At 41.9% G+C, this 24421-nt stretch overlaps 1 protein-coding gene across 24 annotated transcripts in view; it reads right to left on the reverse strand.

Annotated features, from left to right (window-relative positions):
• The window catches only part of LCOR (ligand dependent nuclear receptor corepressor), a 122376-nt gene that overhangs the window by 68659 nt on the left and 29296 nt on the right, over positions 1 to 24421 (reverse strand). For all 24 annotated transcript variants that reach the window (XM_051823446.3, XM_051823443.3, XM_051823447.3 and 21 more), the window contains 2 exons: positions 4082 to 4147; positions 3669 to 3748 (listed from right to left, as the gene is read on the reverse strand). In XM_051823446.3, the coding sequence (XP_051679406.3) occupies positions 3669 to 3748; positions 4082 to 4147 (146 nt within the window). The remainder of the gene's footprint in view (positions 1 to 3668; positions 3749 to 4081; positions 4148 to 24421) is intronic.

Consider the following 24421-nt stretch of genomic DNA (forward strand, 5'->3'; position numbering starts at 1 on the left):
AGTGTAACTTCCAGCTCTTTCCCAGAGCACTATTTCTAACAGCTTTTCCACAGCCCAACCTCAAACTCAATTCCAATATTATGCTCTATGCTGCCACCTACTGGTTATTATCATATTCTCCATATATTTCCTTTTGGGGAGAATTTTTAAAAATTTATTTATTTAATTTGAAAGGCAAAGTTAGAGGGGGGAGGGGAGGGGAGGGGAGGGGAGGGGGGAGGAAGGAAGAGGTCTTCCATCCGCTGGTTCACTCCCCAGATGACTGCAATGGTCAGGGCAGCTCCAATCCAAAGCCAGAAACCAGGAGCTTCTTCTGGGTCTCCCATGCAGGTGCAGGGGCCCAAGGACTTCAGCCATCTTCAGCTTTCCCAGGCCACAGCAGAGAGCTGGACTGGAAGTGGAGCAGCCAGGACTTGAACTGGCACCCATAGGGGATGTTGACACTGCAGGCGCCGGCTTTAACCGCTACGCCACGGCACTGGCCCCTTTGGGGGAGACTCTTAAACCAGTCTCAAAATGCAAGCCTCAACCAGTGAATAACTTCTATTTCCAAATTCTTGTCTCTCTCAGACCAAATGTTCCAGGTGCCTATAGAAAGGATTGCCACTTTTAATATAACACAACAAAAAATATACACCTGACAATTCACATTATCTAGGGTGTCTCCTTTCCTATTTTTCATTATAGATGAAAGGTTTATCTCTGAAAATCAATGCCAAAGACAGGTAGTATAGCATTTAATGGAGAAAAACATCTTTCCCAGAACAAGCTGAACTGCCAGATGAAAATATCCTTTTTAGTTAGAAAATCAACTCAAAACTGCAGAACTACAAACAGTAAAAACAACTGTTTAAAAAAACTGTTTACGCAGGTGCCGCGGCTCACTAGGCTAATCCTCTGCCTGCGGCGCCGGCACTCCGGGTTCTAGTCCCGGTTGGGGTGCTGGATTCTGTCCCAGTTGCTCCTCTTCCAGTCCAGCTCTCTGCTATGACCCGGGAGGGCAGTGGAGGATGGCCTGAGTGCTTGGGCCCTGCACCTGCATGGGAGACCAGGAAGAGGTACTTGGCTCCTGGCTTTGGATTGGCGCAGCGCCAGCCAAAGTCGCTGCGCCCATTTGGAGAGTGAACCAACAGAAGGAAGACCTTTCTGTCTATCTGTCTCTCTGTCTATAACTCTGTCAAGTAAAAAAAAATTTTTAAAAACTGTTTAAATTTAACACTGTTTTATGACTTCTTACTACTGTATTTTTCTAAAAATATTCGTATCAATATTTTATCCTCATACAGAAGATAACTCAATGACAATACATTAATTTATTATATTATCAGTCAGAGAATGAATTTCTTTCCAATCCTAATCATGAAAAAAGACTAAATAATCACTCTTTCTTCTGTTCTATCAAAACTCCTATTAAAAGATGTGCCCAATAAAGAGCCACAGGGAGACGTCATCATTGTGGCTTAGCTGCCGCTTGCCATGTCAGAATCCCACATGGGCAACAGAGTTCAAGTCCCGACTGCTCCACTTCTGCCCCAGCTACCTGCTAATAATGTACTTAGGAAAGCAGCAGAAGATGGCCCAAGTGCTTAGGCCCCTGCACCCATGTGGAGGCCTATATGAAGTTCCTGGCTCCTGACTTCGACCTAGCCCAGCCCCAGATGTTGCAGTCATTTGGGAAGTGAACCAGCAGATGGTAGATCTCTCTCTTTCTAGACCACTGTCTCTTTCTCTCTGTAACTGCCTTTCAAACAAATAAATAAATTTTTAAAAAACTTAAAAAAATAAGAGCCATAGGGCCAGCACTGTGGTATAGCAGGTTAAGCCACTGCCTGCAATGCCAGCATCCCTCATGAGCAATGGTTTGGGTCTCAACTACTGTTTCCTTTCCAGCTCCCTGTTAATGCGCCTGGGAAGACGGGGATGATAGCCTGAATGGTTGGCTGCTGCCATCCACCTGGGAGGCCCAGGTGGAGTTCCATGCTTCGGGGTTCAGGCTGGTCCAGCTCTGGCTGTTGCAGCCACTTGGGGGAGTGAACCAGTTAGTGTATGGGAAATCCCTCTTTCACTGTGTCTCTCTAACTCTGCCTTTCAAATAACTAAAATAGATCTACCAAAAAAAAAAAGGCTACAACATGCAGGCACACTCACACACACACTTTACAATTATGAACTTCAACCTCATGGGTAATTTTGCTCAACACATTGTTACTTTACTTTCTGATCCCTCTTTTCAAAGTCATTAAACCTCAGAAACACCTTCCTCATTAAGTCAATGAAAACCATCCCAGATAGTCACAGCAACATTTTCATGGAGAAAACAAGAGGATGCCAAAAAAGAACTTTAAGAAGCTCTTAAATTGACTAAATGCTGGCTTTCATGTAACTTGTTACTTTTTAACTTGCTCCACAATGATAAATACTGGCATAGTGGCTACATGAAGAGATATAAAGCAGAGGGCATGGTCCAGTCTTCAGTGGTTAATAAAGTCAGGAACACAAAATTCAGACAGAAGAGGAAGAAAAGACAAAAATTAATTGACAAATAATTGATATAGATAAAATGTATTTCAACAGTGTGAAAGGTTCCAACAGCAAAGGGAACAGAAATGTAACATTTATAAGGAAGCAATGGTCTTAAGAAAAAGGTAAAAGCAAGAGAATTAAGAGAAAAGGTATACAATGTGTAGTCCAAGACGAATCAGACCATTCTAGTTGAAAGGCAATTGCACAGAAGATTAATGGGGCATCGTTAACAGATGCAGTGGACAGAATTTTGGAAGGTATTAGGGTACTGAGTTTTTGGCTAGTGAATCCAGAAGATAATGAGAAAGTCAGCGCAGACTGAGCACAGTTTAACAGTTCTCTGCTATTTGAGGGGTGAAGGTAGGAGAGAGTTTAATCTTATAGCAGTATTTAACAGACTGAAGAAAACCAAGAAGAACAATCATGTTATTATAGTAGTCCAGAAAAAATGCTAACGTTATGAACTATGGTGATAACCGTGGAAATGAAAAAGAATGGAATTCCTTATGAGAGAAGAACTGCCAGGATCTGGTGATCTGAAGTTAGTGTTTAGGAGAGAAAAAGGAATCAAAATGTTTCCAAGGCTTTAAAGCAGGGGATAAAAAAAGTATCAGGAAAAGAAACATCAAACAGCATACCATTATTAATAAATGTTTTTAAGAACTGAAATATTTCTAAACAAAAATTCTGTTTATGTTTAATACAAAACAGTGAAAAAACAAAAATTCAAAGGTTCAAAGGAGCATTCATACCAGATATTAAAATATAAACCACTGTATATTCCATAAATCCACAGTAATTAATAACTGCTAGATCCAGATCTATGTCACTGCTCTTTCTGCACTACAAATAACTCTTCTTACTTGAATTACCACATAGTTCATATTTTCAAAGAAACAACGGTTTGAGACCTAGGTATCTGTCTTCTGAACTATATAAATAAGGTGATATATGTTGGAATACATATATCTCAACAGAATAAACAACATGCTAGAAACCATTCAAGTTTCAAAACCCATACTATCAAACTGTTTCATAAATATATATATATATATTTTACTACAATCCTCCAAAAAGTAACAAAATTTTTGAAAATAAAACCTTTATTTATCATACTAGACAAAGTTTTACAAGCTTCTTATTACCTTTACTTTATCTCTTCTCAAGCAACAGAACAGACAATTTTCATCGAAAGTCCAATCAGAAATGCTTTCAGAGTCACACTCTGCAAAAAAAATAGTAATAAATTAATAATTTTAAAATAGAACTTTCCAGAAAGTAAATGAAAAATAATTTTAAAAATACTGTTTGACAAAAATCTTACTAAGCAGTAGACAGTTTCTATGTTTTAAAATTCTTGACTCTTAAAATGAATTCTTCAGTTAATTTTTAACGGCTCACTAGTTTGTATGATACATACAAATTAACAGTATCAACTAAACACAAAAAGATGCTTACATAAAGTTTTAACACACATGAAACCATGAATAAACCTTAAGCCACCAACATATCATGTGTTACCAGAAAGAATTTGAAATACCAAAAATATTTTGAATACCTTTAAATAAACTGAGATCTTTTAACAATGCAGGTCCAAAAAGCCCTTCAAGAATACTTTCAAACCCTGAAAGGATAAAAAGAAAATCGATTATCACAATAACATTCCAACTGTACAGTAATAATACGTTGCATGAACAATGATGTCTTCCAGTTCACAAGGATCCTAGATTACTATCAAAGGAGTACTGAGAAAAGAAATGTCAATGACAAATCTAAAAGGAGCATTTCCATTTTTTCAATGACACAAATCCAGAGTACATTCAAAAATAAGACAAAACAGACACTAGAAATAATCAGCGATGAAATGTAAACTCAAGAGTTCTCTTATCCTTTTACAAAATCCAAAATATGTCTACTACATAAACTGTAAGCATCATTTAAATAGGTATCTTTCCCAATGAAGAGGCAAATTGTTTCAAAACTTTCACAACTTTCTAGAATAATCCCAATAGCATTCTTCTGTACACCAATTAAGATCACAGATTTTTCAAGTTAACAAGTTCTTGAAGGAATATCTTATTGAAAACTTGTATACCACACAGACATACACAAGACACAACATAGTATTCTGAAAGAAAAAGGCCTTAAAATTATTTTACACCATCACAATTACCACTTGCTGTTCCTTTATAAAAACAAATTAAACCCATAAGAGATGAGAAAAATTCAAATATACCTGTACATAAAATGTTTCAACTATTATCCTTCTACCATAACAAATGAAGTAGAAAATGAAAAACCATTTTTTTCTAAATTATTACCTCAATGCTGTTGATATTCTGAATAAAAAAATTTTTAAAACTATCTTTGCCATCTTTCTGTTTACAGATGATTAAGAGTAAGCAGGAAAAAGAGGAAGGCAATCAGATTATACCTTTATGTAATGAATCATGAAAAACCTACCGGGAGGTCAGAGTTATTACAAGGGGTCTGTGAATCCATATGTAATAATTCATAAGCTTATATATTTTAGTACACATATTTTTCAAATGCACGAAAATGCTATTATAATTAAGAAAATACCAGGACACCTGTTTGGTGCACTGGTTAGGCCACTGCTAGAAACACCAACATTGCATATTAGAGTGCTTGGGTTTAAATCCTAGCTCTATTCTCCATTCTGGCTGTCTACTAATGCACACTCTGGGAGGCATCAGGTACTTGAGTCCACCATCCAACCGGAAGACTCAGAACAAGTTCCCGGCTTTTGGCTTCAGCCTGGTAGGCATTTGGACAGTGAACCAGAGGATGGAAGATTATTCTCTGCCTTTCAAATTAAATGAAAATAATAGATTTTTTAAAATAATAATAAAAACCAGTTGCATATATAAAAGTCACAAACATGTAACATTTCTTTACCACAAATACAATCACAATAAAGTTTCTGATAGGTAGGGGGTAGAAAAGATGGTTCCATAGAGACAGTCATATTTTGTTTATCTGGCATGGTTATATAAGGGATTTTTTAACCCTGATATTAAGGCATAATTTTATTTTTTAAGATTTATTTTTATTTATTTGAAAGAGTTAGAGAGAGAGATAGAGACAGAGAGGTCTTCCATCCTCTGGTTCACTCCCCAAATGGCTGTAACGGCTGGAGCTGGGCTGATCCGAACAAAGCCAGGAGCCAGGAGCTTCTTCCAGGTCTCCCACTTGGTGCAGGGGCCCAAGGACTTGGGCCATCTTCTACTGCTTTTCCAGGCCATAGCAGAGAGCTGGATCAGAAGAAGAGCAGCCAGGACTAGAACCGGCGCCCATATGGGATATTGGCACTTCAGGTCAGAGCATTAACCTGCTGCGCCACAGCAGCGGCCCCACGGCATAATTTTCAATACAGTAATCTCTAGAGTTTATGCTATTTATTAGAGAGCTTTTTTAAAGATTCATTTTATTTTCTTGAAAGGTAGATATGGGGGGGGTGTCTTCCATGCATTGATTCACTCCCTAAATTTCCACAACAGCAGGGTCTGGGCCAGGGTGAAGCCAGGAGCTTCTTCAGGGTTTCCCACATGGGTCCAGGGGTCCAAGCACTTGGTCCATCTTCTGTTGTCTTCTCAGGTGCATAGCAGGGAGCTGGGTTAGAAGCGGGACAGCCTGGATTCAAACTGGCACCCATAATAGGATGCCAGCACTGCAGGCAGTGGCTTAGCCCACTGCGTCACAACGCTGGGTCCCTCTCCTCCACCCCCCAACTTTTTAAGATTTATTTATTTACTTATTTGAAAATAAGAATTACAGAGAGAGAGAGAGACAGAGATCTTCCACCCACTGGTTCACTCTGAATGGCCGCAGGCCAAAGCTAGGAGCTTCATCTGGGTCTCCCACTTGGGTACAGGGGCCCAAGCACTTGGGCTATTCTTCTGCTGCTTGCCCATGCACGTTAGCAGGAAACTGCATCGCGAAGTGGAGCAGCCAAGACTCAAACAGGTGCCCATATGGGATGCACACATCACAGGCAGCGTAAGCTTAGCCAGCTATGACACAGCATCGCCACCAACAGAGTTGATTTTCCACCCAATTTTCTAGGCTCTGGTTTTTTTCATTATTAGCAAACAATCCTTACTTCATCCTTTCAAAATTATTACAATGACATAAGCAAAATCAAACTACCCACTCAAAGATAGGAGAAGTACCTAAGCTTGATTATTTATGTAGTATATTTAAAACATTTTCCAGGGCTGGTGCTGTGGTGTGGCGGGTAAAGCTGCCGCCTTCAGTGCCAGCATTCCATATGGCCACCAGTTTGAGTCCAGGCTGCTCTATTTCCAATCTAGCTCTCTGCTATGGCCTAGGAAAGCAGCAGCAGATGGCCTAAGTCATTGGGTCCTTGCACCCATGTGGGAGACCCGGAGGAAGCTCCTGGCTCTTGTCTTCGGATTGGCCCAGCTCTGGCTGTTGCGGCCATTGCGGAGTGAATCAGTTGATGGAAGACCTCTCTCTCTTTGTCTGCCTTTCAAAGAAAGGAGAGCAGAGGAGAGCGGAGGGGAGCGGAGGGGAGGGGAGGGAGGAAAAAAAACCACTTTCCAATAAATCACTATGGCCCTCTTGTCTCCCAATACTACAGAGGAGAAAGGGTTGGGGTAAGGTTTGTGGGGGTGAGAAGTTGGTAATAAGACAATGAGAAGGAACAGCTAAATCTTGTTGATCCTTGCTCTGGAGACAGATACTCTCAGTATTAGCAAAGACAGAAAGACAGAAAGACAGAAAGACAGAAAGTTGGAAGGAAGGAAGGAAGGAAGGAAGGAAGGAAGGAAGGAAGGAAGGAAGGAAGGAAGGAAGGAAGGAAGGAAGGAAGGAAGACAGAAAGAGAAAGACAGAAAGACAGAAAGAAAGACAGAAAGAAAGACAGACAGAAAGACAGGAAGACAGAAAGAAAGACAGAAAAAGGCAGAAAGAAAGACAGAAAGACAGACAGAAAGACAGAAAGACAGACAGACAGAAAGACAGACAGAAAGACAGAAAGACAGACAAAAAGAAAGAAAGACAGACAGAAAGAAAGACAGAAAGAAAGAGAAAGAAAGACAGAAAGACAGAAAGAAAAAAAAAACCCTGGGGCCTATTTTCAACACTTAAGCCCTCCTACCCCCTTAAAGAGGAATTCTGACTTCATGAACATTAAAATATTTCTATACTTTCAAATACACACTGCAAAAATACCTGTAAGTTTATATGTAGCTACTATCTTGAAGAACAAAATCTAACATTCTTTCAACTGTATTTAAATAGAATTATAACAAATTCCAAAGTTGTATGATGCTATATATAAAATCTTGGAAAAACATGAATAAATCTTGGGAAAAATGTGACTAAAGTAAGAAACAATACTAGGGAGAAAAAAACAACAACAACAACAAATAAAAGCTTTGAGAGAGGGGTTGGCACTGTGGCTCAGTAGGTTTAGCCTGACTGCAACGCCAGCATCCCATATGGGCACCAGTTTGAGTCCCTGTTGCTCTACTTCCAATCCAGCACCCTGCTAATGGCCTGGTAGTGGAAGATGGTCCAAGTGTTTGGATCGGCACAGCTCCAGCTGTTGCAGCCATTTGGAGAGTGAACCAGAGGATGGAAGAAGATCTGTCTTTGTCTCTCTCTCTCTCTGTTAACTCAGCCTCTCAGATAAATAAATAAATAATTTTTTTAAAAAAAGCTTTGGGAGGTAAAAAATTTTAAATTACATAGAGTAGAATCAGAAATAAAACTGAGCAAGAACTTCACCACTAGCACAGACAACTAACAAAAACCAAATTAAAGATCAAAAACCAGCAGGAAAAAGAAAAAAAGGAAACCAGAAAAAAAAAATCTGCTCATACAGATTTAACCAACTAATTTTGCTCAAAATACTCTATAAAAAGGTCATTCTTCTTTTACTCCTATATACATTAAACCTTACAAATATTATTGATCAGTTGCTATAAAGCCATAATTTGCTATCCTCCATTCACTAGATGGCAATGCCATTCAGTTTTATTAACACTAAATATTGGATTTAGCAGTTGCATAGCAACAGGGGATGTCTCATGTGCTATGCTTGACATTAATAAAAGGCAAATAACAGAAGGACAAATACACTAAAAATTTATACCATGATCTCACAGAAAAACTGTAAAGCTCAGTAACAAAATACCCTGGAAAATTAAGTAGTGAAAAAGATTGCCATGTCACCAAGTTCAATCACTATGACTTAAAGAGTATCTTTACATATAAAAAGAAAAAATATTTTATTGGACTCTAACTACTTTCAAAAGCATTCCTACCCAACATCACAGTGGTGTCAAATGTGGCCTCTACTCTTCCTCACTGCAACCTACACTGTCTTCAGACTATTTCTAAAACGCTGTTTTGACAACAGGCTACCTCTTCAAAGTCCACACTGCTTAATTATAGAACGAATCCCAACCCCGTAGGTCTAGCAGTCAAATCTGCTTATAATTTAGTCCAAAGTTACCTTTAGCAGACTTGTTTCCCAGAATTTTTCTGTTCATCCCACTGGTCAGGATGGTCTTCCACTGTGTTCACTGATCATTTGTATCTCCTAATATTTTCTCAAGCCTTTGCATCTCACTTTGGCTTAAAAAAGCATCTCTTTAAAGGTAATTTGTTCAACAAATACATATTCATATATTCAACACATATTAACTGAGAGTCCCACATCTACCAGTCACAGACGTGGAATAGGCAGTGCTGAACATATCTGTCTTTGTGGAACTTTTGGTTTCTAGTTTTCTCATCTTTATAATCAGTCAACTGTCTACTATCATCTCTGCTTTCAACCACATGTAAAGCACTGCCTATGTGACTACTTCATAAATCTGTCATAGGCTACCTAAACTCTCCATTTTTATTTTTCTTTTCATAGGTTTACATCTTACTGAATGCTCCAGGAAGGTTTTTCCATTTTCTACAATGTTTTTCTTTTCTTTTTAGAAAGATTTATTTATTTATTTGAAAGAGTTGGGGTGGGGTAGGGGGAGGAGGACAGAGAGAGGTCAGTCTTCCATCTGCTTATTTACTCCCTAGATGGCTGCAATGGCCAGGGCTGGGTCAGGCTTAAGCCAGCAGCTTCTTCTGGGTTTCCCACATGGGTGCATTAGCAGGGAGTTGGACAGGCACATTAGCAGACTGCTGGATAGGAAGTGAAGCAGCTTGGATGCGAATGGGTACTTTTTTGGGATGCCAGCACTGCAGGCAGCAGCTTTACCTGCTATACCACAATGCCAGCCCCTACAATGTTTTTATTCTTTTCTTTCTTCAAAGATCTCTTGTTTTATTGGAAAAGCAGAGAGAAAGAGAGAGAGAGAGAGAGAGAGAGAAAAGAGAAAAGAGAAGAGAAAAGAGAATGAGAAAAGAAAAGAGAATGAGAAAAGAAAAGAAAAGAAAAGAAAAGAAAAGAAAAGAAAAGAAAAGAAAAGAAAAGAAAAGAAAAAGAGAAAAGAAAGAAGAGACGCGACGAGACACGGAAGATTTTCCATCTACTGTTTCACTCCCCAAATGGCTGTAACACCTGGAGCTGGGCAAATCCAAAGCCAGGAGCCTCTCCTGCACCCCGCCCCCCATGTGGGTAGCAGGGGCCCAAACACCCAGGCCACGCTCTGCCCCAACTCTAGGCACACCATCAGGGAGCTGGATTGGAAACAGAGAAGCTGTAACCCAAACTGGCACCCACACGGGACAACCATGCACTCTACTCGACATGCCACAGCAATGGCCCCCAATGTTTTTCTTATACTATAGCTTTAAATGCCTGACTTTTAGCTTCTGGTGTAATTACACAACTCTAGAAAGCAAAAAACAAACAAGCAAGCAAACAAAACTAAAATTCTTCTCAAATTTCTCCCTTCAATCAATCTAAATCATAATCTATTTCCACCCAAAGAGAGGAAGTAGGTTATGAAAAGTAACAGAATAGGAACATAGCAAATACACAAACAACTATGGTCAGCACTATAGCTTGTAAATTAGGGAGAGACTGAAAATATGGTTCTAATCAAGAGAGATCAGCAGTCAGAGAGGTGCTGAGGGATGTAGGCAAATGTCTTTTCCATTTTCTGTTGGTTATAAGGAAAAGAGGTTTATTTTGGCTCATGGTTCTGGAGGCTAGGAAGTCCAAGAGCACGGTGCTGGCATCTGTGCAGTCTTTGAAGGGGGCCTAGTGTGGCTTCAACTCACCAGAAAAAGTGGAAGGGCAAGCTGGATGTAGAGAAAGAGAACCCAAGGAGTGGACTTGCTTTATCACTACCTGCTCTCAAGGTTACTAATCCAGTTCCCTAAAAGTGCAAACTCTGTCATGTAAGAAAATCCATTGTGAGGGCTCTGTCCCTATAACCCAAACACTTCCCAGAAGGGCCCCCACTCCTAATACTGCTAAACTGAAGAACTAAGGTTCTTAGACATTCTCTTTTTTTTTTTTAAATTTATTTATTTATTTATTTTTTTGACAGGCAGAGTTAATGAGAGAGAGAGACAGAGAGAAAAGTCTTTCTTTTCCGTTGGTTCACTCCCCAAGTGGTTGTTACGGCCGGCGCGCTGCGCCAATCCGAAGCCAGGAGCCAGGTGCTTCTCCTGGTCTCCCATGGCGGTGCAGGGCCCAAGCACTTGGGACATCCTCCACTGCACTCCTTGGCCACAGCAGAGAGCTGGCCTGGAAGAGGGGCAACCGGGACAGAATCCAGCACCCCAACCGGGACTAGAACCCAGGGTGCCGGCGCCGCTGGCAGAGGATTAGCCTAGTGAGCCGCGGCGCAGCACTGGACATTCATTTTTATAACACACTCAAATCACAGCAGAACATGTTAGAAAATTAGAGGAGTTTTTATATCCAGATCCTATGGAACTTGACCTCAAGCTTGTACTGAGCTTAGTGCAAAAAGCTTACTTCTCAATAAGGTATTTTATTTTATAAAGTATCAGTTCAAACCTGCTTTCTGTTAACAGCCACCAATTATTACCTAATAAAGAGAGGACTGGGGCGTAGTGGGTAAAGCTACCCATATGGGTGCTAGTTCAAGTCTTGGCTGCTCCACTTCCGATCCAGCTCTCTGCTATGGCCTGGGAATGCAGTGGAAAGTGGCCCAAGCTCTTGGACCCCTGTGCCCATGTGGGAGACCCGGAGGAAGCTCCTGGCTCCTGGCTCTGGATCAGTGCAGCTCTGGCCATTGCAGCCAACTGGGGAGTGAACCAGTGGATCAAAGATCTCTCTCTCTCTTTCTGTCTCTCCTTTTCTGTGTAACTCTGACTTTCAAATAAATAAATAAATCTTTAAAAAAAAAAAAAAAAACAGGACTGAGAACATCTGGAGTTCTTTGTGAAGTCTTAGTGTATGACTTACCACTTCCACTATGAACTCTGTGAGTCACAAAATGAAAATAATTTAAAAGCACCATATTAGATAATCTTCTATATTCCACCCAAGGTAATATAAGGTAATTCATCTCTTCTAGTTGGTGTGTGTCATTCAACAAGCAGTTTGGATGAACTTTTTTAGATAATGAGTAATGCTGTACCAGGCTCATCTCAACTAGCCTTGGCACTCCATCCCACTGTTGGATATGTACATCCATTAAGAGTTTTTCCTCTCCCCCTGAGAATCAGCTCCAAGCTCATGCACTCTGTTGGACACTATTTGCCGGCTCCTTTATCACTCTTAGAATGATACAGCACAAGAACTGATGACAAAATTTAATCAGATATACTTTTTTTAAAAGATTTATTTATTTATTTTAAAGTCAGAGTTACAGAGAGGAGAGGCAGAGAGAGAGAGAGAGAGAGAGAGAGAGAGATCTTCCATCCGCTGGTTAACTCCCTAGTTGGCCGCCAACAATTGGAGCTGTGCCAATCCAAGGCTAGGAGCCAGGAGCTTCTTCCAGGTCTCCCACATGGGTTAAGGGGTCCAAGGACTTGGGCCATTTTCTACTGCTTTCCCGGGCCACAGCAGAGAGCTGGATCAGAAGTGGAGCAGCTGGGTCTCGAACCAGAGCCCACATGGGATGCCAGCGCTTCAGGCCAGGGCATTAACCTGCTGCGTCACAGCTGTGGCCCCGATCAGATATACTTTAAAGAACAATAACAACTTAAATCACAAATACTGGCCCAAACTGAAACAGAAAAACGGAAAAATACTAGAACTTGAAAAAAAAAAAGAGTATTTCCACTGAGACTAGGTAGAAATTACATTTTCTCTCTCTCTCTCTCTTTTTTTTTTTTGACAGTCAGAGTTAAGACAGCGAGAGACAGAGAGAAAGGTCTTCCTTTTTCCATTGGTTCACACCCCAAGTGGCTGCTACGGCTGGTGTGTTGCAGCCAGCGCGCTGCGCCAATCTGAAGCCAGGAACCAGGTACCTCCTCCTGGTCTCCCATGTGGGTGTAGGGCCTAAGGACCTGGGCAATCCTCCACTGCCTTCCCAGGCCACAGCAGAGAGCTGGACTGGAAGAGGAGCAACAGGAACAGATGGCGCCCCAACTGGGACTAGAACCCGGGGTGCCGGCGCCACAGGCGAAGGATTAGCCTAGTGAGCCGTGGCGCCGGCCGAAATTACATTTTTTTTTTTTTTGACAGGCAGAGTGGACAGTCAGAGAGAGAGAGAGAAAGGTCTTCCTTTGCCGTTGGTTCACCCTCCAATGGCCGCCGCGGCCGGTGCACCGCGCTGATCCGAAGACAGGAGCCAGGTACTTACCCTGGTCTCCCATGGGGTGCAGGGCCCAAGCACTTGGGCCATCCTCCACTGCACTCCCGGGCCACAGCAGAGAGCTGGCCTGGAAGAGGGGCAACCGGGACAGAATCTGGCGCCCCGACCAGGACTAGAACCCGGGGTGCCGGTGCCGCAAGGCAGAGGATTAGCCTAGTAAGCCGCAGCGCCGGCCCGAAATTACATTTTAAAAAAGAAGAAAAGATGGGCCTGCACTGTGGCATAGCGGGTAAAGCCGTCGCCTGCAGTGCCAGCATCCCATAATGGGCGCTGGTCCAAGTCCCAGCTGCTCCACTTCCAATCTAGCTCTCTTCTATGGCCTGGTAAAGCAGTAGAAGATGGCCCAACTCAGTGTAGCTCTGGCTGCTGCAGCTAACTGGGGAGTGAAGCAGCAGATGGAAGACATCACTCTCTCTCTCTGTGTAACTCTAACTTTCAAACAAAGTAAGTAAGTGAGTAAGTAAGTAAGGGGCGGGAGGAGGAGAAGGGGGAGGGGGAGTGCACTGCCACTCATATAAAAGTATTGCACATATAATTATTTACAAGATCTAATGCTTAATAACAGACTATTTTACTGGTTCGTGTACTTACTGTAATACTCTTTTTATCATTATTCTATAAAGCACTGCTTCTACTTTTAAAACTGTTTACTGGCCGGCGCCACGGCTCAATAGGCTAATCCTCTGCCTACGGCACCAGCACACCGGGTTCTAGTCCCGGTTGCCCCTCTTCCAGGCCAGCTCTCTGCTGTGGCCTGGGAGTGCAGCGGAGGATGGCCCAAAGTGCATGGGCCCTGCACCCTATGGGAGACCAGGAGAAGCACCTGGCTCCTGGCTTCAGATCAGCGCGGTGCGCATGTATTTGCATATGGCTTAGCAGTATAGGGATACACATAGAGAACAAATGGAAAATATAGGCCCAGTGTTAAGATACTTGTAATTGTAGTCAAGGAGTCAAAATTAATACACATTTCCACTAACATGCAGTTACTGGTAAGTGTCCATCTTATCTCTTGCCACAGACCATATTTCTAATTTCCTCCTTCATATTACCACCAAGACAAAAACATCTCCAAAACGCCACATCAAAATCATTATCATCTTTTCCCCTCTTCTTAAGCACTGACTTATCCTGCATCCTTCACCAAGAAAATGGCATCACTAGACACTCCTTCCCCCAGTCAGCAGGGTCAAAAACCTCAAGATTGTATTCCCTGCCTGAATCACCTTCCAATCATCACTGAGTCCTGCTCAATTCTACTTCAGAAAGATTCCTCCAAATCTCTGCTAAGCCTGAATGCCTTCATCAATAAATGTCAATCATGTTGATATTAACAGCCAGTTACTATCAATTGAGCTCTTACTTGGTATCAGGTACTTTGTACCCATTATAACGAAATCTTCAGAGAAACACTGTAAAGTAATAATCATACCTAATACATACAGGTAAGAAAACCAATCATTCATTAGAGTAGCTAATTCATTATTAACTACACAGAGGCAGAGCCTAGACTTAAAATTAGGACAATGATTTTAAAGCACAAACTCCTTTCACTTTATCATACTATTTATTACTAGAATCTTAAACTTTTAATTCATCCTATTTCAACATCCCCCTATACTACCATCTCTACCAGAATCCAACCTCTACAATGCTGCTAAATATCCTTTCTGGGTTTTTAAAAACATCTGATGGCTTTCTACTGACAATACTGAAGATTTCTTATTTCTAGCTGACATGTAAGATCATGAGTCAGGGGGCCAGTGCTGTAGTGTAGCAGGTAGAGCCTGCAGTGCTGGCATCCCATATGGGAGCCAGTTCTAGTCCTGGCTGCTCCACTTACGATCCAGCTCTCTGCTGTGGCCTGGGAAAGCAGTGGAGGATGGCCCAGGTCCTTGGGCTCCTGTACCCATGTGGGAGACCCGGAGGAAGCTCCTGGCTTCCTTCAGATCAGCCCAGCTCCAGCTGTTGCAGCCAACTGGGGAGTGAACCAGTGGATGGAAGACCTTGCTCTCTCTCTGTGTAACTCTGATTTTTTTTTTTTTTTTTTTTTTGACAGTGAGAGAGAGAGAGAGACAGAAAGGTCTTCCTCTGCCGTTGGTTCACCCTCCAATGGCCGCCGCACCAGGCTGATCCGAAGCCAGGAGCCAGGTACTTCTCCTGGTCTCCCATGCGGGTACAGGGCCCAAGCACTTGGGCCATCCTCCACTGCCTTCCCGGGCCACAGCAGAGAGCTGGCCTGGAAGAGGGGCAACCGGGACAGAATCTGGCACCCCAACCAGGACTAGAACCCGGTGTGCCAGTTCTGCAGGCGGAGGATTAGCCTATTGAGCCGCGGCGCCGGCCTTAACTCTGATTTTCAAATAAAAATAAATAAATCTTGAAAAAAAAAAAGATAATGGGTCAGATACCATGCTCCTTTGTCAGTCTCCCTTGCCACTATTTCCTTTCTCTATATCCTGTACTCTGGTCAAAGTGATTTATCAATCATCATACACATGTCAACACTTCATGCCTTTTGAGCACAGCATGTCCTCAGCCAACAATGTTCTTCAAGTTAATTCCAAGTCATCCTTTATCTCACCCGACAGTCCCCAGGCAAATTTAGGAGCATCCTCATCAGTGCAATAGATTGTATGAGATGGCTTCAAAAATTTCAAGAAAAATAATATAATTAAAAAAGAATGCATATCTTCGATCAATATTTTAAAGCTACCTCAGATTTATAAAATACTTATTTGGCACTTAGTCAACCAGATTTGGAGCAAAGAATTGTAGCTTATTCTTTAAAAAAAATTACTTTCATTTCATTTGAAAGGCACAAAGACAAAGAGAAATCTTCCATTTACTGGTTTACTCCTCAAATGCCCACAACAGCCAGAGGCCAAGCCAAATTCTGGAGGCTGGAACTCAATCCCGGTCTCCCTTATGGGTGGATGGGACCCACCTACATGAGCCATCATCTGCAGGGCACGCATCCCAGGGTACACATTTAGCAGGAAGCTAGAATCTGAAGCACAGCTGGAACCTGAACCTACCCCAGGAGATATCTTAACCACTGAGCCAAATAACTGCCTCCAAATCTTATTCTTCTTTTAACTTCATCTAGTTCCTTAAACTACAGTCTTGAAGCAAGTGCCCAAAACAAGATGTTTATTGAATGAATGCAAATACACTTTTACTAATTCTTATATGCTCACATTTACTTAAGTGGATGGAGATTTTATGAAGACTCCATTCTGTGTGTCTGGCATGTTGAAGGCTTGAAGAAATAAATAAAATGGAAGGTTAAGTTCTGTCTGAAGGAAAAAAGGATGGCAGTCTACTCCAGGGAAGCTAGTTTTCTGTATCTATGGACTAAAGCCAGAATTAAGGGTTCTCTTTGCTGGCCCATGAAAAGAAAGGACGGCACTTTGCTGTGATTATGGCTTTCACACAAACAGAAATACAGTAGGACAAAGTCCTAAAAAATAGTGGCACTAACAAGGAACAGTAATTAGTGCTAGAATGTTAGCAAAATAATTTCATATAATTTTCTTTTACTACATAAAATAGCATAAATGAGATTCAGAGATATTATATAAGTAACCAAAATCACAAAGGTAGTAAGTTGTTAGGTAAAATAAATTTAGGTATTTGTAAAACCAAGGGCAGTTTTGGTTCATTTTTTCTATTACGGTAAACTATCTTGGGTAGAGTAATTATACTTAGAAAGAAACTATTTAAATGCAAATTGAAAGTTGGTTAGGAATGAGTCAGTTATATCAGAAGTTCACAATTTGTGGACCACAACTCCTTAGAGGACCTCAGTCATTACAGAGTCAGTAAGTCCATGAGCACTGTTTGTCAATGAAATAAAAACATGCTTGCAAACACACCCACCACTCTTCTGAACACACCTTGCAGTATACAATAACATTTATTTAGAAAACGTTACTGGGACCAGGAGTTTAGTCTAGCAGTTAAAGATGTAAATTAAGATGCCTGTATGTCTGAGAACTTGGGTTCAAAACCTAGCTCTAGCTCCTGATTCCAATTTCCAGCTTAATGTAGATGTTAAGAGGCAGTGATGATAGCTCAAGTGATTGGATTTCTCTCAACCACATGGGAGAGACTAAGAGTTTCTGATTCCAGCTTGTTTGTGAAGTGAATAACAAATGGAAGACCTGTCTTCTCTCTCCTACCTCCTGGCAGTTGTGGGGCATCTGGGGAGTGAACAAGTAGATAAGAGATCTGTCTCCTCCCACTACTTTTCAAATACATGATTTTTTTAAGGTTTTATTTATTTGAAAGAGTTACACAGAGAGGAGACAGAGACCTTCCACCTGCTGGTTCATTCCCTTAATGCCCACAATGGCTGGGGCTGGGAGAGGTCAAAGACAGGAGCTTCATTTGAGTCTCCAACGTAGATGGTAAGGACACAGCACTTAGGTCATCTTTTGTGGCTTTTCTAGGGTAAAGTATTAGCAGGAAGCTGAACAGGAAGCAGAACGGCTGAGACTCGTCAGCATTGTAGGTGGTGGCTTAGCCCAGTGCGCCACAGCGCCAGGTCCATCAAATAAATAAATTTTAAAATTAGGTTAAGCCTCTGCCTGCAGTGCCAGCATTCCACATGGGCGCCGCTTCAAGTCCTGGCTATTCCACTTCCGATCCAGCTCCCTGCTAATGTGCCTGGAATAGCAGTGGAAGATGGCCCAGGAGCTTGGGCCCCTGTACCCAAGTGGGAGACCCAGAAGAAAACTCCTGGCTTTGGCCTGGCCCAGTCTCAGCCATTGTGGCCATTTGGGGAGTGAATCAGCAGATGGAAGACCTTTCTGTCTGTCTCTCCCTGTCTGTAACTTTGCCTTTCAAATAAATAAAATAAATCTTCAAAATTAATAAAATTTGTATTTTTTCATTTGTTTATTTATTTAAAATTCATTCACTCATTCAAAAGACAGAAGAACATGGTTCTCCCAACCACTGGTTCACTCCCTAAATGCTCACAATAGCTGGTGCTGGGCCGGGCCAAAGCAAGAAGCCAAGAACCCAATTCCATTTCACCTGCTGCCTCCCAGGTGAGCATTGGCAGGAAGCTGGAATCAGGAGCAGGCATTCTAAGTGGTATATTTTTTTTTATAAAGATTTTATTTATTTGAAAGTTAGAGTTACACGCATACACACACACACACACACACACACACACACACACACAGAGAGAGAGAGAGAAGGAGAAGGAGAAGCAGAAGCAGAAGCAGAAGCAGAGAGAGAGAGGTCTTCCATCCGATGGTTCACTCCCCAATTGGCCACAATGGCCAGAGCTGCACAGATCCAAAGACATGAGCCGGTAGCTTCCACCAGGCTTCCCACTCGGTGCAGGGGCCCAAGGACTTGATATCTTCCACTGCTTTCCCAGGCCACAGCAGAGAGCTGGATCGTAAGTGGAGCAGCCAGGACTAGAACCAGCGCCCATATGGGATGCCAGCACTGCAGGCGGCGGCTTTACCCACTATGCCACAGCACCGACCCCTCCAAGTGGCATCTTAACTGCTGTGCCAAACATACTTCCCCCATTAACAGTCTTTTGTCAACCATCACAACTGGGGATATTTTAAGAAGTTCATGGAAAATGGAATTAACAGATTAAGTTTATTTCTGGGCAAAGAATTTTGAAACCTGTGCATATGCAGGATCTTCAACAAGTTCACAGAAAACGTACATTAAGAAAAATCTATGAATTCATTTCTGATTTTTCTGCACAAAAATAAATCTTTTAAAAGAGATTTATCTTGTTTAAAAAGTCACAGCTACAGAGAAACAAGTTTTCCATCTGTTAGTTCACTCCCTAAATGGTCAGGGCTGGGCCAGGCTGGAACCAGGAGCCTCCTCTGAGTCTCCCATGTGGGTGTAGGAGCCCAAGCACTTGAGCTGTCCTCTGTAGCTTTTCCAGATCTATTAGCAGGGAGCTGGATTGGGATGCTGGCACTGCAGGTGGAAGTCCAACACATATCACTGGCCCCCAAAATAAATGTTTTAATTTCACTTTTCCATAAGCTTTTTTAAAAATTTATTTATTCATCTGCAAGTCACAGAGAGAGGAAGAGACAGTAGGAAAGAGATCTTCCACCCACTGGTTCACTCCCCAGATGGCCACCAACAGCCAGGGCTGGGCCAGGCCAAAGCCAGGAACTTCATTAGAGTCTCCCACATGGGTGGCAGGAGCCCAAGAACTTGGGCCATCTTCCACTACTTTTCCCAGGCTGTCAACAGGGAGCTGGATTGGAAGTGGAGCAGCCAGCTTGCTCTCCTGTTCCCGCTTTGGCCACTTCCCATTTTTTGCCTGCACTGCGCTATCTGCGGCTACTCCTAACCACATTTTCCTCTGTGCAGCTCCGGCCTGTGGATTTCTTACATGTGGCTCCTGGCCTGCTCTCCTGCCTGGTATGGACTTCCCAGTTCACCTTTCTGAACCCTCTTCTTCCAATGGCCCTCACGTTCCTGTGTATTTCTCACTTCCTCAAATAAATTTTAAACCTTACCATATTGTATTTTATTCGAGCCAGTATTTAAAATTCTTAGCCAAATACATGGAAAGGGCCCTCAAATATTAATCTTAGAATAATTAATAAATTTAAAATGAAGCTAAGCTATTTCACTTGGCTGCAATGGAGGATTTATTAATATTTGTTTAATCTGTTTAAAAATTGGCAACATGGTAATGGACTTTCAAACAACTTCCTGAGGCAAAAAAAAAAAAAAAGGAAGTGGAACAGCCGGTGCCCATATGTGATGCTGATGTTACAGGCGGCAGCTTTACTCACACAGACCCCTCCACAAACCTTTTGAAGTATTCTCATATTTTCTCAAAGACATTCAAAGTGCAAATTTCAATGTAGGAACTTCTTTTCCTCTTCCCTCCCTGTCTCTCCTTACCACCGCCACTGGTAAAGTTTAAAATGGAACCTTATACTCTATGGGGATCAGGGAACTATGTACAAATGAAATTATAAGCTGAATCACTTCCCTCACTTTAGGCAGAATAGGAATTTCTAGAGTTGAAACAGAACTAAAACTTTAATGGTGCTTGCGGAGAAAGGGGATTCTTTTTCTACCCTTCCCATTCTCTCCTGATGCTTTTGCCCATTTATTTACTTCCTTTCCAGAGTTAGCCCTAAAGCAGACATAGCACGCTAATGGAGGTGACTATTTAGATATTCATTTATTTTCATCTGGGAATCTCAATGACCTTATAGACCTTTACAATTACTCACATGCCCCTCCCATCCACTGGTTTCTCCTCGTAAGTAGTCTACTAAGAATCTAATACATTTCCTCCTTATACCTAAAGCCCAATATATCAAAATATGAGTAACAACCAATTAAGTGTTATTGTATAAAGCAGTCACCTTGTGCTAATGCACAACAAAACAATGCTGATTACAAATAGGATACTGTAGTCTCTCTTGGCTCACTGCCCCATTCTCTAATAAAACCCCAAACTTAAAAATTTTGAGAAATACTTAGCTGAAATAAAGTAAAAGTAAGTTTTCTTGTTCCTGAGATTCTTTACCCTGGTGGACTACAGATATTGAGTGTCCACTATGAGCCAGAAAGATACTGTGAACAATACAAAGACCTTATTTTGGAGATTTAATTCTGCATGGGAGACAAAAACAAATAATGATTACTGTGATAATAAACAGCATATAGAATGTAGAAGTAATCGTAGAACAAGGATATAGCAGAGCAGGGTAACAAGAAAACTCTGATAAATCCTGACTGTTAAGAAGGTCAAGAAGGCCTTGAGTAGGGAAAAACAAACAAAGAAACAAACAAAAAAACAGATGTGTGTGAGCAACAGCACAAAACTGATAGTTCAGAAATAAACCAACACTCTATGATCAAATGACGCTGATCAACGTAAAATTCTTCAATGAGGGTCAGTATAGACGTACAGAGGATTAAGCCAACACCTGAGACACCAGCATTCCGTATCAGAGTGCCAGTCCCAGTTCTGTCCCATTTCTAACCCAGCTCCCGCTTATGTGCCTGGGAAGGCAGTGGAGCTGGGGTAGAGAAAGTCCAGCTGTATAAAATCCAAGAAATTATTTGGTCTAGACCTGCCAAAGCAACTGCAGGCAGGACTTAAAATTCGATAAATCTATAACAGGCTAATTTTCAGAAAAAAAGAAAAAGGATTTGAGAGAGAGAGAGAGACAGAGAGAAATCTTCTATCTGTTGGTTCACTCCCTAAATGGCCACAATGTCAGCAGCCTGGAACTCCATCAAGGTCTCTGTGTGGGTGGCAGGGGCCCAACACTTGGGCCATCTTCCACTGATTTCCACTGCACGCAGGGAGCTGGATCAGAAGTGGAGCATCCAGAACTCGAACCAACACCCATATGGGATACCAGTGTCACAGACAGCAGTTAAACTCTCTGTACCACAATGCCAGCACCTACAGCAGGCTAAGTAAGTTGATAATAATGTATGGCCTGCAAATGATGTTATAAATATCCAGAGGGACCTTGGCAGAAAACACATCCTCACCTCTGCCAGAGGAGTACGGCTCAACTACTGAGCCCCTGACACTCAAGTAGGAGTCCTGAACAGTTTTTGGACTCTGGCTTTGGCCTGGCCCAGCCCTGGCTGTTGAGGCCATTTGGAGGAGTGAACCAGTGGATAGGAGATTGATCTCTCTCTATCTCTCTCTCTCCCTCCCTTTCTCCCCGCCCTGCTCCCTGCCTTTCAAATAAATAAAAAAATTTAAAAATATATTATATTTTTTCTCTAAAACTGGAATGCTATCACTGTCTTTTTCCCCTTGATGAGATAAGCTCATTTCATTCATTTTTGAAGAAACATCTACCAAACATTGAAGTCTGAATAACCATAGTTTCTCAAGTAAAATTATATTTCATGAAAAAGGCAGCTATGGGAAAGATGCTGTGGTGCTACAGGTTAAACTCCTACTGAGGACACCTGTATCCCATATCTGAGTGCTGGTTTGAGTCCCAGCTATTCCACTTCCAATCCAGCTTCCTGCTAATGCCTCCTAGGAGACAGCACATGATTCAAGTACTTGGAAAACCCATGTGGGAGAGCAGGATGGAGTTCCTGGCTCCTCACTTCAGCCTGGAATAGCCCTAGCTGTTGCTGGCATTAAGAGAAGTGAACCACCGCAGACCTTTGTTGCTCTTTCAAACAAAAATGAATAAAAGGAAAAGACAATTCAAGGACACAAGTACCTTTATGCATACTTTCCATTTTACCATATAGAATATTAACATGTGTATCCAAGATTCATGAATTAATAAAAGTATCATCACATAATTACATCCTTAGATAAAACTTATTCGACTGGGGTAGGCGCTGTGGCAAAGCAGGTAAAGCCGCCATCTGTGGTGCCGGCATCCCATATGGGTGTGCCAGTTTAAGATCCGGCTGCTCCACTCCAGATCCAGCTCTCTGCTGTGGCCTGGGAAAGCAGTAGAAGATGGCCCAAGTCCTTGGGCCCCTGCACCCGCATGGGAAACCCGGAAGAAGCTCCTGGCTCCTGATCCGCACAGCTCTGGCCGTTGTGGCTAACTGGGGAGTGAATCATCGGATGGAAGACTTCTCTCTCTCTCTCTCTCTCTCTCTCTCTGTATAACTCTGACTTTCAAGCAAAATAAATAAATCTTAAAAAAAAAAACTTACTCTACCATGAGTGCATATTAGTGAAAGACTACAATGACTATTTTAATAGTTTGCAGCCACGGCCTTGACTTGAGCAACAGTAGTTGTATCCATCATCACCAATCTTGCAACGAAGCACAAATGTCAACACAATGTAAAGGGCAAATGACATCTTAATATCATTATGAAAGCAGGAACCTTGCCTCAGGAGCCACCAGGAACACTGGACCACACTTTGAGAAGCTGAGATCAAATCAATTGGCCCGTCAGGGTTTTTTCTTTTTTGCCTTATTTATTAAGGCACTATGGCACAGTGGTTTATTTAAACCCTGGCCTGAAGCGCCAGCATCCCATATGGGTTCCAGTTCTAGTCCCGGCTGCTCCTCTTCCAATCCAGCTCTCTGCTGTAGCCTGGGATAGCAATGGAGAATGGCCCAAGTGCTCGGGCCCCTGCACCCATGTGGGAGACCCAGAAGAAGCTCCTGGCTCCTCGCTTCAGATCGGCGCAGCTCTGGCAGTTGCAGCCATCTGGGGAGTGAACCAGCGGATGGAAGACCTCTCTGTCTCTACCTCTCTCTTTCAAATAAATAAAATAAATCTTTAAAAAATAAATTAGCAATTAACAGTTATAACTTAAATAGTTACAAATCAGAATACTTTAGTTCTCAGTTTGCTGATTAAAACAATAAAAGGCTATATGCTTACAGTATTGGTTTATAGATAGAAACAAATGGGTCCTTTCTGACTGAAAAAGTGTAAGCTGTAGGATACTTAGGTATTTTTTCCAATTATTCCAAGTGCTTAGAAAGAGATGCAGAGTGGAGAGTTTTCAGGTAGCACTACTGACTAGATGAACTGTACAGTAAAATCTGGTAAGGCTGAGTAAGTACTTAAGGAAAAATAACTCAACCTACACACACACACACACACACACACAAAATGAACCTAAGCAATAAGTAAATCCTAGATGTCATGGTATATTCTTCTCTGAATCCAATTACTACAAAATGTGTCATTACAGCTAAAAAAAAAAATTACCAAAATTGTTAGATGTCTTTGGGAAGAGTATTATAAACTAAATGGTATTCCTATTATGTAGTGATGAACTGATCTCCGGAATTCTGAGTGCAGTTCAACAACAGTAAATATTAAGGACGAGAATAATATATAACAAAGTGTTTATATATACATACTCTATGAACATTGAAAGAACATACTCTATTGGGACCAATGCTGTGGCACAGAAGGTTAAAGCACCAGTCCGCAGCACTGGCATCGAATATGGGTGCTGGTTCAAGTACTGGCTGCTCCACTTCCTATCCAGCTCTCTGCTATGGCCTGGGAAAGCAGTGGAAGATGGCCCAGGTCCTTGGGCTCCTGCACCTGCATGGGAGACCTGGAAGAAGCTCCTGGCTCTTGGCTTCGAATCGACGCAGCTCCAGCCATTCAGGCAAATTGAGGAGTGAACCAACAGATGGAAGACCTCTCTCTCTCTGCCT

This window comes from Oryctolagus cuniculus, chromosome 15, assembly GCF_051225735.1.
Source record: "Oryctolagus cuniculus isolate XC-2025 breed Fujian yellow rabbit chromosome 15, ASM5122573v1, whole genome shotgun sequence".
NCBI classification, from domain to species: domain Eukaryota; kingdom Metazoa; phylum Chordata; class Mammalia; order Lagomorpha; family Leporidae; genus Oryctolagus; species Oryctolagus cuniculus.